General features: G+C 40.8%; 1 protein-coding gene across 1 annotated transcript in view; it reads right to left on the bottom strand.

Annotated features, from left to right (window-relative positions):
• The window catches only part of ARL8B (ADP ribosylation factor like GTPase 8B), a 48,766-nt gene extending 35,584 nt beyond the window's left edge, over positions 1-13,182 (bottom strand). Inside the window, exon 1 of the mRNA XM_027522428.1 lies at positions 12,820-13,182. Within this exon, the coding sequence (XP_027378229.1) occupies positions 12,820-13,122 (303 nt within the window). The 5' untranslated portion in view covers positions 13,123-13,182. The remainder of the gene's footprint in view (positions 1-12,819) is intronic.
• Between the last annotated feature and the right edge of the window lie 1,361 nt (positions 13,183-14,543).

Below are 14,543 nucleotides of genomic sequence, written 5' to 3'. Positions count from 1 at the left end.
AGAAAGACACTAAACCAGGGATGTTCCTGGGATAGAAATATCCCCTTCAAATTAAGCAGCAAAAGCTTCCAAGACTACAAGAGTCTGAGTCACTGAATTCAGCTGTCTAAAGGACCTGTTATGGACGGCCTGCATTCTGGGCACAGACTAATGTCCCTAAGCACCAAAAATAAGTAAAGATAGTCCAACTGCAATTCAAAGAAGTGGAGATACCCTGCTTGGTCCTTGTGTACAAAACACTGGCAAGACGTGGAATGAAATTTCAATGCTCAGTTTTAGCTCCACTGTACTTAAACATAGCACTAATTCCCAAACATCGTTCCCTTTATATCATTAAGTATATAATACATTTTATACTCAACACATCTCCTTCTCTTCACCATACCCTCTCTTCTCTACCCCATATGGGCTACTTGTTCACCATACAATCACATTTCCCACCATTCACTTAAATCCTTAAAAAGGTCTTTGACTACGTATGAATTTCCCTTGGCTTGACCCATCTGATTCAACTGCTCAACTGTACTCACTCCACTTTCATAATAATGCTCACTACTTTCCCTGACTCCCTATCCCCATTTCATTCTCTCTCAACTAGATCCTTGTAATGAGCTGTTAACTTTTTGATGGTCTCTACACTGCTACTAAGTTAATCCTTTGGAAACACAGTTCTTCATTCCCTTGAACAAGAATCTTCAATGCCTCCCCATGCCTACAGATTCAAACTCAGTCAAGGCTTTTTGTGAACTAGATCAGCCTATTTTTCCGGTCTTTTGTTTCTTTCCTTCATGCAGGCAGACTACAGTCCTATGGGGTCACAACGAATTAGACACAACTGAGCATGCACTCACACAGGTTATAATTAATCTGACAAAAGTTTTTGCCCTCAAACGTGTCTCTGCTTCTCCTTTGCTTCTCCTACTGTTCCTTCACGGCACTGGACGCTCCAGGAGGGAAGGAAACATGTCTGTTTTGTTCTTCATTATACATATGCTGCCTAGAACAATGCCTCAAATAACTACTGAATGAATGAAAACTACTCTAATCAAAGCTTAGCTTGACACCCATTCTCAGCACAGTCCCAGCAAACTGCCTTTCTAGAACTCCTCTGATGTCTTCCATGAGGGTAGGGAGATTTCCAGAGCATTATGAGAAAATTTTAAGACAGTTGATATTTCTAACCTATACATGACTACTATAAGGCACATATTCTACTATAAATAATCTTGTCTGGTACATTTACAAATCATCTCCTACCACAATGCCTTGCACACAGTTTGAGTGTAACAGAACAGACACACTAGTTTACTGTTAAATTCATTCATTCATTTACTCAACATTTAGAGAGCTTATTATGTGCCAGGCACTGTTCTTTGCATTGGGATGCAGCAGTGAAAAAAGGAAAAAGCCCCTATGGAACTTATATACAGAAAACAAATGAAGACAAAAAGCAAGATAACTTCTGATGGTGGTATAAGTGTGGTGAAAATTATGATGGAGGCAATATGAGCAATCCTGACTGGGGAAGATATCCATCCTTGGATTGAGAGAGGAAGAGATCAAGAGTTCTGTCTTGAACTGACTGAACTTGAGTCACCTATCACCATGACACAAGGTAAATCAAACAGACTAGAGCACACGAGACCACTAAGTCTGTACAGCATGATCCCATCACTGTGATCAGAAAGCATGTACTGGGCATTAGGCTAAGTGAAATAAGTCTCACGGAGGAAGACGCATATATGGCATCTAAACAAAGAGCAAAACAAGCCAAGCTTGCAGGCACAAAACGGATGGGATAGGGAGCAGATGAAAGGAGATCAAAAGATACAAACTTCCAGTTACAAAATACATAAGTCATGAGGTGCCATGTACAGAAATGGGACCACAGTTAAGAACACTGTGCTGTATGTGTATTTGCAGTTGCTGAGAGTTAATCATCACAAGAAAAAAAACTGTAACGATGTAAGGCTAGTGATGTTAGTGATGAGAACTGGATTTGCTGTGGTGATTACTCCACAATATGTACAAACACAGAATCACTGTTACAAACCCCAAATTCATGTTACATGTCAACTATGTCCATTTTTAAAAGTATATATTTGTATATACAAAGGGATGGGGGAAAATGTGATGGATACCCAGCTTAATATTAACAGTAATTAAACCTTAATGGTGTTATTATTATTATTTCCTATTTGTATCAGCACTATTTAAACAATATGGATTTGGGGTATTTTTTTAAAAAAACAAACATTCTACGGTTTCTTGGTTTTTCAAATTTTTGATTGGAGATTAACTGTTTTACAATGTTGAATTGGTTTCTGTTGTATAACAATGTGAATCAGCTGTAAGTACACATAAATCCCCTCCTTCCTGAGTCTCCCTGCCACTCCTTCCCATTGTTTTAAGGTTTTTAATTGAGCCATTGAATAAAGAAATAAAACCAAAATAAGGAAACCAACAGCTAGTGGAGTGAAACAGGTAGATTTTGGAAGGGGAAAAAAAGTGAATTTCCTCCCCTCAATTTCCTTCTATTCAGAAATGACCAAATCTATACATTTGCTAAACCCTTCTCCAGACAAAATGACCTTTCAAGAAAAAAGTAAAGAAAAAGTAGGCCTAGTGGTGAGTGTCTAAACCAGACCTTAAGGCACCTTCAGAGAAGAAACACTGCCAAAAGCCCTTTCTGGCCCAGTCTGCATGCAGTCTACACAGCCCACTTCTCATCTAGGGGAACAGGCCAATACAGATTCAGCACTGTCTGTTGGGACTTGCAAATTTACAGCGGTCAACGGTGATTTAAACCCACTTGACCCTTAAATCCTGGCGAAAAATTACAACAAACACATGCAAGAAACAATACTATGGTCTTTTGTCCAAAATTAAAATTGTCTTCTGTGCATACACTTGTACAGGATACCTATATTCTAGAGGGCAGGTACGACTCAAAAGGGCCACTCTTCTTCCTATTGGGTTCAATCTACCTTTCCACCTTTTACATCTCAATTTTTCTTTTGGGAAGAGGCTGGGACCTTATAACTATCGTATATTGGAGCCTTATACTTTCATTTTATTTTCTGGTCTCTGAGTAAAAGGTCCAATTCCAGATGTAAGAAAACACCACTACACCTCAAATAATAAGGTTCTCAGTGCTTATTCACTCTTTAGAAGCATCACAACTGAAGAACAGAGAAGTTAAATGAGTTGGCCACAGTCCTGCTATTAGTCAGTGGTAGGACAAACAAAAGAACAACTCATATTTCCAATTCCCAGTTCAAACTGTTTTCACAACAAAAACTGCAATTACATACACACACACACACACACACACACACACACAGAATTATACAAGTAGGTCCATCAAAAATTACTAGCCTATCCAGGAGGCTAAGACATTTTCCTACCAGCCCACTTCAGCTATCAAAAAAATTCAACATGATAAAATATAACGTTCAAGATTTTTCAAACAATTAAACAAAACAAAAGCTTACTTCCTAAACAAAAGCTACAGTTAAATATAATCAAGACAAATATAAGCAGTAATTTAACATAAAGCTGATGATTACACCCAACATTACTCCCGACACACAGCAGTCACCATTTTTTTTAGTTACCATTTACCGAGTGCTCTCTATGTACAAGGCACAGTGCTAAGCACACGGCTGCTGCTGCTGCTAAGTCGCTTCAGTCGTGTCCAACTCTGTGCGACCCCGTAGACGGCAGCCCACCAGGCTCCGCTGTCCCTGGGATTCTCCAGGCAAGAACACCGGAGTGGGTTGCCATTTCCTTCTCCAATGCATGAAAGGGAAAGGTGAAAGTGAAGTTGCTCAGTCATGTCTGACTCTTAGCGACCCCATGGACTGCAGCCCACCAGGTTCCTCCATCCATGGGATTTTCCAAGCAAGAGTATTGGAGTGGGGTACCATTGCCTTCTCTGAGCACAAGGCTAAGCACTTCACAAACATTCATTTAATTCTGAAAGCCACTCCAGGAGGCAGTTCTTTGACTATCTACTTTTTACAGAGGAGGAAAAATGAAACACAGACGCTAACAAAAGTGATGTATAGCTAAGTCAGTATTCAAATCCAAATCTGTCAGACTCCAGAACTCTCATTCCTAACTACGCTACACTTCGCACACTGAAATATGAATATGGGTTCATAAAGACATTTGTTCTTAATTTTGTATTTTAAATGCAATGTTTGTCTACTGGTAAATACATCTGAGTACCAAGCATGTGCCAGGCAGTGTTTAAGGCACTTTTATACTCAAGAGAACAAATAAAGAGAATTTCCAAGGAGATCACATTATATAAACAGTAACCTAGCAGCTAACACATGCCTTATCCTGATCACTGTTCAAAGTGTTTTATAAGTATTAACCCACAGTAACTCTAAGAAATGACTATTATTCCCATTTTACAAATAAGGAAGCAGATACTGAGTTGAATAACTTACCAAAAATACCACAAGAGTCAGGATGTGAACCTAGATCATCTGGCTTTCAACTCCTAACCTCCCTGCCATTTTAACTCAAGGAGCCACTTAAACATATTCTAAATAAACTCAACTATACCACATTCATATGCCAACAAATTTAGGCTCAAAATATATTCTCACAGTAATACTATTCTGGCGGATGCTTAACTAATTCCTGTCAATTGGTACAAAGGACATTTTTAGAATCAGTTTGCCAATCATCATTCAATTTTTCCTTTTTAACAACAATTACTTTTCTAACCCCAGTCTAGCAGAAAAGGCCTCAATTTTCAAGATAGGTGTCACAACTTAGATATCTGAATCCTAAAATTATTTTGCCAGTATTACAATTTTTTAAAATTACAGTATTCTTGAAGATCATTTCTAAATGAACCCTAAAATTTTATTACTATTTTAATTTTTTTTAAGTTCCTGTCAGGATATGAAATAAGAATGTTCCTCTATTAAATAAAACTGGGCAAACTATGAAATCAGATCCAAATAGCAGATCCAATGTCTAATTTAAGAAACACTGTAACCTTAAAAAAAAAATAGCACAATAGAATATAAGACCTGTGGTTTTGACTTTGAGGAAAGAAATGAACTCAAATTACTCCATTACACATTTCAATTTTGATTTGTCCCATCTCAGAAAAACTAAAATCCTTAAATTATCATTTGATTTTGACCTATTCAGCAAACAGGTTAATACTTTTTCCTTTTTTTTTTCATACAAGAGCTCAAAAGACATGAATCAACTTTTACAAATATAAACAATACTCAAGTTACAAGTTTAAAAATGTCATATGCTATAGTTTCAAGAAGTGATCTATCTAGCAAACTTCTTTAGACTCTGGTTTAGAAAAAAAATATTTCTAACACCTCTCCCTTCAAAAAGCAGCATCCCACTGTAACAGGGCAAGATTGGGTAAGGACTGCACGGAAATACATCATAATTCTGCAATACAAACTCCTGATGCAATCCACCAGTAAGTTTAAAACTAAACTGTGATAGCTACAGGGGATCAGCTGTATTTTTATGGGTTGCCTAAAAGTTCAATTAAAAAAAGAAAATTGAAAAGGAATTATGTTTTCTACAGTCTTAGTCTTAGCAGTTGCTGAAGCATAAATGGTACTTCTTAAAACACGAAAACAGAGCAATTATCTGATGAAGTGAAGTGAAGTTGCTCAGTCGTGTCCGACTCCTTGCGACCCCATGGACTGTAGCCTACCAGGCTCCGCCGTCCATGGGATTTTCCAGGCAAGAGTACTGGAGTGGATTGCCATTTCCTTCTCCAGGGGATCTTCCCAACCCAGGAATCAAACCCTGGTCTCCCGCATTGCAGGCAGACGCTTTTACTGTCTGAGCCACCAGGGAAGCATGAAAACATGAAAACAGAGCAATTATCTGATAGGATAGTTTAAAAATACTGCTGGTTAACTTTACAACAAAACTAAGTATTCCCTAAAAATACCATAGGACACAGTGCTTAAATGAAGTCCAAGTTCACGTAGTATATAAAATCTGTTCAGAAGACCTTCTAAGTAGGAGTGCATACTTTCTGGAAAACAATTTTGGCCATTTGACATGAAATATGTTCATGCCCTTGATTCAGTGATGCCAACTCTGGAATCCATCCCCAGGAAATGCAGATCAAATTGATGTACAACAGCAAAACCCTGGAAACCACTCAAATGTCCAATAATGAGGAAATGATCAAATACATTATGGTATATCCACAAGATATGCTATAACAGAATAAATTATGAAGGCATTAAAGATGGTTTTAGAACAGAAGAATGTGTACATGATAATTAAAACAAACCACGATACAAACATTATAAATAGTATCTCAAAACTTAAAAAAAAAAAAAAAGGGTTTGGATATACACATTATTAAAAAAAAAAAAAAGACGAAAAGGAAATACTTTGATATGCTGACAGTAGTTAATCTTGGATGGTGGGGATAACAAGCAGTTTCTATGTTATAGTATTCTTTCCAAATATCTACTAATGACTTGTGATAGTTTGATAATTAGGAAAAAAAAATCTTCTAAAAACAGTAACTATTTTTTATAGTACAATGAATTTTGTATCCATGTGCAGTGACATTCTTTATCTTAAAAGAGACTTAACATTTGAGAAACTTAGTAAGTGCTTTAAGTTGTGAAATATCCTCTAAGATAGTAATTTAAAATGCCTTAATGCACTCTTAACAGCTTTTTAACAAGAACATTTTGCTCTGGGATTCTAAGCCTGCATTGGAAAAAATAATGAGTGAGGGGAAAAGGATAAAGAAGTTTGAAGAAATGCTCTTTAGCAAGTTGCTTCCTGTTCCACAATTTCGAATCTCTATCTGAAGGCAACCCGGAAGGCCAGCTCCTATAGTCACAGTTCAGATTTGCTAAACTTTACAGGTAAATATAAAAACTATTTTTGGCGTTCTTACCCGAGAGTAATTCAATAAGGAACACTCTGATCACAGAATTATTTCTCCTTTTTTTTTAACATAGTTCAGCTTCTCTGGTAGTTAAGTGGTAAAAAATCCGCTTGCGAATGCAAAAGATGCAGATTTGATTCCTGGGTCAGGAAAATCCCCTGGAGAAGGAAATGGCAAACCACTCCAGTATGCTTGCCTGGAAAATCCCATGGACTGAGGAGCATGGCGGGCTACAGTCCATGGAGCTGCAGAGACTTGGCAACTAAACAATAACAACATAGTTCAATAACCCAACAACGCCTGTTAGTTATTTAAATGTTCGAACGTAATAATATTCAACTGTGCTGTGTGCCTCAGTTCAGTTCAGTCACTCAGTCGTGTCCGACTCTTCGCGACCCCATGAATCGCAGCACGCCAGGCCTCCCTGTCCATCACCAACTCCCGGAGTTCACTCAGACTCATGTCCATCGAGTCAGTGATGCCATCCAGCCATCTCATCCTCTGTCGTCCCCTTCTCCTCCTGCCCCCAATCCCTCCCAGCATCAGAGTCTTTTCCAATGAGTCAACTCTTCACATGAGGTGGCCAAAGTACTGGAGTTTCAGCTTCAGCAGCAGTCCTTCCAATGAACACCCAGGACTGATCTCCTTTAGGATGGACTGGTTGGGTCTTCTCCAACACCACAGTTCAAAAGCATCAATTCTTGGGCGCTCAGCCTTCTTCACAGTCCAACTCTCACATCCATACATGACCACAGGAAAAACCATAGCCTTGACTAGATGAACCTTTGTTAGCAAAGTAATGTCTCTGCTTTTCAATATGTTATCTAGGTTGGTCATAACTTTCCAAGGAGTAAGCGTCTTTTAATTTCATGGCTGCAATCACCATCTGCAGTGATTTTGGAGCCCAAGAAAATAAAGTCGGACACTGTTTCCACTGTTTCCCTATCTATTTCCCATGAAGTGATGGGACCGGATGCCATGATCGTTTTCTGAATGTTGAGCTTTAAGCCAACTTTTTCACTCTCCTCTTTCACTTTCATCAAGAGGCTTTTGAGTTCCTCTTCACTTTCTGCCATAAGGGTGGTGTCATCTGCATATCTGAGGCGATTGATATTTCTTCCAGCAATTTTGATTCCAGTTTGTGCTTCTTCCAGCCCAGCATTTCTCATGATGTACTCTGCATATAAGTTAAACAAACAGGGTGACAATATACAGCCTTGACGTACTCCTTTTTCTATTTGGAACCAGTCTGTTGTTCCATATCCAGTTCTAACTGTTGCTTCCTGACCTGTAAATAGGTTTCTCAAGAGGCAGGTCAGGTGGTCTGGTATTCCCATCTCTTTCAGAATTTTCCACAGTTTATTGTGATCCACACAGTCAAAGGCTTTGGCATAGTCAATAAAGCAGAAATAGATGTTTCTCTGGAACTCTCTTGCTTTTTCGATAATCCAGCAGATGTTGGCAATTTGATCTCTGGTTCCTCTGCCTTTTCTAAAACCAGCCTGAACATCTGAAGTTCACGGTTCACGTATTGCTGAAGCCTGGCTTGGAAAATTTTGAGTATTACTTTACTAGCGTGTGAGATGTGTGCAATTGTGCAGTAGTCTGAGCATTCTTTGGCATTGCCTTTCTTTGGGATTGGAATAAAAACTGACCTTTTCCAGTCCTGTGGCCACTGCTGAGTTGCTGTGTGCCTCCTTGCCCCTAATTCATGGGCAGATCATTCTTTCCCCCAATTCATGTCTTCAAATACACACACACACACACACACACACACACACACACAGACTGTATTTGTGTGTGTGCATGCATGTGTAGTCCTCAAATGGTAGTCAATACGCTTAAGATGTTGGATTTAAAATGCTGTTCATATTCATAAGAGGAGTATGCTCACATTCAAAATAAATATTTAAGGAATTAAGATCTCCCAATTCAGAGCTCTATGATTCTAATCTCAGGTCTACAGAGGTAGGTAAGGAGAAAATGCACTGGCCCTGGGTTCTAATTTTATCTCTGCTACTAATTAGCCTTAGGAATTTCACTTAACCTTTCTGGATCTCCTGGCTACATCTATAAAACAAGGATAAAAGTAGACCACTTAATTTTTTTTTTAAACAAACTTAAAAAAATTATTCTAGGTCCAAATTTCTACAGTCTTTCCAAGTATCTCCTTTTCGTAATTCTCAGGAGTAATAAACTTTTCCTTTGATTAACCTATGAGCTATCAACACTTCACAAAAATGTAGAGAAATTTTTTATAATACTACTACTTTCAAAAATACACAATGTCTATAAAACTTATCCATTTTGGTAAATCCTACCAAACATTTCTTCATAACTATCTTATAACCCATCTAAGAGTCTCAGTTAAGAGTAAAGGTTACTCAACATAAATTACACATACAAAACACATGATTTATTATGCAACAACTGCCATAATACTTAGCAATAAGCAGTATTTCATTTTCTAACATTAATCAAAAAACTAAAGACTTGGAGGTGTTCTACATGTAAGTAATTCAGCTTCACAAACCTCTACAGTAAGTTAAATAACATCTCTCAGTCTTATTAACTTTTCAGGCAGTAAATATAGCCACATTTTAATGTGATGTTTACAAAAAGTTGATATTTACCTAAGAAAACCAGTTTCACCTGAAGCTTTTCATACCTGTAAAATTACTTTGAATTTGAGAAATAAATGGCCATCTTTCTAAAGTGACACATAGTGTTCAACACGTCTGAATCTCTGAGTCTATAAATCAAACATTTTATACAAAGAATAATGCAGTTGATTTTTTAAAAATAAAGCTAAATTTACTATTTTAGACATACTGTTTCTATCTAAAACTCTGTAAATTCACTATAGACTACTAACTTTTCCCTCACCCTCGATATATAAGAAACACAGATTAGGTTAAAGCCTGAGGTTTAAAAAAAATTTACTGAGGTCTCTTTCTTCCAAGTTTCCCTGGTGGCTCAGCAGTAAGGAATCCACTTGCAAACACAGGAGACTCGAGTTTGATCTCTGGGTCAGGAAGATCCCCTGGAGAAGGAGATAGCAACCCACTCCAGTATTCTTGCTTAGGAAACCCCATTGACAGAGGAGCCTGGTAGGCGTCCATGGGGTCGAAAAAGAGTCGGACAGGACTTAGTAACTGACAACTTTTTTCCATCATCTTAAAGACCACAGGCGATCACAGTCATGATTTTTTTCTTAACAGAACCTAGTCACATTACGGTCTTTCCTGGTGGCTCAGAGGGTAAAGAATCAGTCTGCAATGTGGGAGACCAGGGTTTGATCCCTGGGTTGGGAAGATCCCCTGGAGAAGGGAATGGGTACCACTCCAGTATTCTTGCCTGGAGAATTCCATGGAAAGAGGAACCTGGCACGCTACAGCCCATGGGATCGCAGAGAGTCAGACATGACTGAGTGACTAAGACTGCATCTGCAACCCACATTCAGAAAGAAGAGTCTAGGTAATTCCCGGGCAGTCCAGTGGTTAGGACGCAGAGCTCTCACTGCCAAGGGTCAGAGTTCAATCCCTGCTCAGGGAACTAAGATCCTCCAAGCTGCACAGCTTGCCCAAACCGAAACAAAAATAAGAGTCTAACGTTAAAACAATAGTTCACTTTGAGTTCAACAGCTTTCCAGATGTTAACAGATGGGGGGAGAGGGAGGACACGCTGCGATTACTTGTCATGATCTATGAATCCACTACAGCAGTCCACATTTGAATACCTACACAAATGCAAAGGAATGACCTCAGCTAATATCTTTCTAAATATTTTTCAAAATGCCGTTTCTGCATTAAATGACTGTACCCACTACAAATAACACAACACTTATCATTTATCTAGCCCCTTCTATGGGCAGGCATGATGCTCATCACTTAACATCTGTCATTTCATGCACTCACAGCAACTCTGTAAGAAACCTATTATTAACTCCTCTTAATAGATGGGAAAGCAAAGACTGAAAGAGGATACAAGGCTGCTAAGTGGCAGAGCCAGATTGCAAATCCAGGGTTGTTTGACTTCAAAGCTCATGCTCATTATGTCAAGCTAACCTGTCTACTAAACACACAAGCATGAAAATCGAGCTTATGGTTTCAGGAGTTCCTCAAGATTTACTAAAATCTTTTTAGGTTTCCCAACCATAACTATTTCTCTGTAACAAATACAATTCATTGTAGTAATAAACCTACAAAACACTATAATTAAGTCTTCTCAAAAAGAGAGGATTTAGGAAGAGACACCAATTCTTCAACATCCCAAAACAGTATCAGAAAATTTACAATTAAATGAGCTCAGCTTATCTTTTCCACATCATATAAGGAGTTCGAATATGGATACTTAGCCAAAGCCCGAAGTTTTTTCTTACTAATTTTAATGATATTAGATATCCAATCCACTCTTTTAGGCCTGATGAAAAGACAGTCATCTCAAGCCTCCAGCCCAATAACATTACAAGAGCCAAACAAGTAGGCAAGTTTTCCTTATGCTTATATGCAATATTCCTCAAAGCAAGTTTGGATGTCTGCTCATCTCTACTTCTCCTTCCTGTTGCTCTATCACTGCAAGGACTAAGAGTCACAAGTTACACAAGTTGTGTTCTCCAACAAGACAGGCGTGTTTGAATCATTCCACTAACCAAACCAGTTGGACAGCGAGTCGCCAATAAAAAAAGGATTTCACCCATCATCTAAACGGTGGAAAAACTGCTGCCATCTCTCTTTGGAGTAGCTCAAAAGTTCATCCATGACAAGCTCAAGTCCGTATCAGCTAAGACTGAGTCAGAGCAACTCCTGGGCTCTAAACGAAGACTGACGAGAATCGTTCACTCTTATTCCTTCCCCTGCCAACCAAACGAGCAAAATTTAATTATCCTCCTCCCCTCAATCACCGATGAATAAACACCACACTGTATATAGGTTCCCAGGGCAATTTCTTTCCCTCCCAGAAACTCATTCCCTGGGCGTGGATGTTTCTACCCAGTCCCTTCCTTTCTCTGTATGTAAGAAAAACCATTACAGAAGACCAACACCTCTTTTCCAACTTCATGTTGACCACAAATCTTAGCCCCTAAATGAGGACAATTAGCTCTAGAAATATAGACCCCACCCACCCACCCACCCAACTTCTTGGCTTTGTAAAAGCTGTGCACTTGTAAATCAACTATACTTCAAATAAACAAATTAATTAAAAAAATAAAAGCTGTGCACTATTATGGACTGGCTGGAAATGTCTGTCTTTAGCTTTACCGGCGAACGCAGCACAATCTACTCGGCCCCTCGGGGAACGGGTGAGAAAACCAATTAACTGAATAACACGAGACAAGCTGCCCGAAGAATTGAGGGATGAACCCACACTGGTCCTCTGCTTTCCTCACAATGGTGCTCTCCGTCCCGAGTGGCTAGTTGAGACAATCTCAATTATTTTAGGCTTTCTCACGGGACACACGGACTGGCCAAATCCCACCCTTCAGGAAAGTGACAAGCTGAAGTTAACCCCTGCGCGGCCCGAAAAGACCAAACTCGAAGGAAATCCCAGACCCCCACCCCCAAGCGCCTTAAAAATGTGACAAGGCCAATTACACCCTTTCCAAACCCCGGCCGCGACGAGGACAGGGCGCTTGGAAGAAGACGACTAAATGGAAATAACCCTTCAACTGCCGACCGCACCGATACACTTCAGCCACCAACACGCGGGAAACTCCAGGTCCTGACGCTCGGGGAGGCGACCAGCACAGCTGCCCCCTCCCCCGACACGCACACTCCCAAGAGCCCCGCCGCGCTGAGGGGACCCCCACCCCCCCACCACCGCCCGGCCTTCGAGCAGACGCCGGGCCGGACTCGCGGGCTGCGGCGCCCCGGGAGGGTAAGCGGGAGGGCACTCACCGCGATGACATTGACGAAGGTGGTCTTGCCCGAGTACTGCAGCCCCACGAGCGTCAGCTCCATCTCCTCCTTCCAGAAGAGCGAGCGGAACCAGTCCAGCAGGCGGGAGATGAGCGCCAGCATGATGGCGGCCGGGAGGGAGGACAGACGGACGGGCGAGCGGGCGGGCAGCGGCGGCGGCGACGACCTGCACACGAGCGGGCCTCGGCCCGGACCCCGCCAACGGCTCCTCGGGGCCCCGGCGCGACACAGGCGGACACTGGCGGGCGACGGCGGCCGGAGCCAGGAAGCCGAGCCGGTCATATGACTCGCCCTACCCCCCACGCTCGTCCCCGCGCCGCCGCCGGCGCCCACGGCAAGAGCGGCAAGGCCCGTCCGGCCAGGCGCGCCCGCCGCCTGCAGCGCCACCTGGTGGAGCCTCCGTGCAGCACCGTGCACCAGCGTGCCGCCCTTGGGCTCCTTTCCTACTATATACTCCTTGGCTCATTCCTGTTGATTCATTCATCATTCATTTTCTCTACAATTGTTTACTGACTGTCGGCTCTGTGCAGAAAGACTTCAAAACTCTGCGGGTTTCATCATGAAAATCCCTGTCCTACGTAACAAAAGATGGAAGCCACACGTGTTTATCAGTAGAGGAGTGATTAGCACATTCCCAAAACTGAATACTGTTTTTTAAAAAATGAGAAAGTTTTCTGTAAACTGATATGTAATGATGTCCAGGAAGTATTTTCAAGGTGCATAAACTAAGGCACCAACTATGCATTATATGATATTTTTGGTATAATATGGGAAAACAAGAATACATATGTACATATATAAAACACATATTATGGTTGCATAAAGAAATGCTGGAAGACTAATAAAAACAGTTTTCTATTGGGGTGAGGTAAACTGGATGGTCAAAGGCAGAAATGGGAATGAGACTTCTCTGAATATCTTTTTATATCATTTTCACTTAAATCATATAAATGAGTTGCCTGTTGAAAAGTTTAATTTAATTAAAAGGTACATTAAAATGTCTGCAAGGTTTTCAGATTTTAGAAAACCCTCCCTCTGAGGAGCTTACCTTCCACAGAGGGAGAAGAATAGGGAGTGGCCCCTGATGTAGTCAGACTAGACCTCTCAGAGGAGATGACCCTCAACGTGATAACCTAGAGGCTGTGAGAAGGAGAGCGAGGCACTCATCCAGTGGAAGCACATTCCAGACAGAAGGAACAGCAAAGACTCTGAAGGGGAAAGGTGTTTAGAATGCTCTAGGAACAGAATTCAGTGCTGTCACCTCAGATTAATAAGACAGGGAATGGAAAGAGAGATGAATGGAGGCAGAGGCTGGGATCAGAAGAAGGAAGGCATGGGGGCTCTAGTTCGATCTTGGTGTAATAGGGAACTGGGAAGGTGAACCAATTTATATTTTTAAAATTTGCTCTGGCAGTTCCATGCAGCAATGATGGTAGGAAGGCATTATGGATTGAATTGTGTCCCTGCAAAAGATATGTTGGAGTCCTGACCTTCCAGTACCTCAGGATGTGACCTTTGCAAACGAGGACCAAAGCAGATATAATCAGTTAAGACGGTCTTAGCAGGGTACAGTAGGCCCTTAATTGAAAATGACTGGTGTCCTTGTAAGAAGAGGAGAAGATACACGGGCACAGAAGGGGAGAAAACCACGGGACGACAGAGGCAGAGACTGAAGTGTTGCAGCTGCAAGCCAGGGAACACCA

Source organism: Bos indicus x Bos taurus, chromosome 22 (genome assembly GCF_003369695.1).
Source record: "Bos indicus x Bos taurus breed Angus x Brahman F1 hybrid chromosome 22, Bos_hybrid_MaternalHap_v2.0, whole genome shotgun sequence".
NCBI classification, from domain to species: domain Eukaryota; kingdom Metazoa; phylum Chordata; class Mammalia; order Artiodactyla; family Bovidae; genus Bos; species Bos indicus x Bos taurus.
This window is presented reverse-complemented; position numbering and strand designations above follow the sequence as displayed.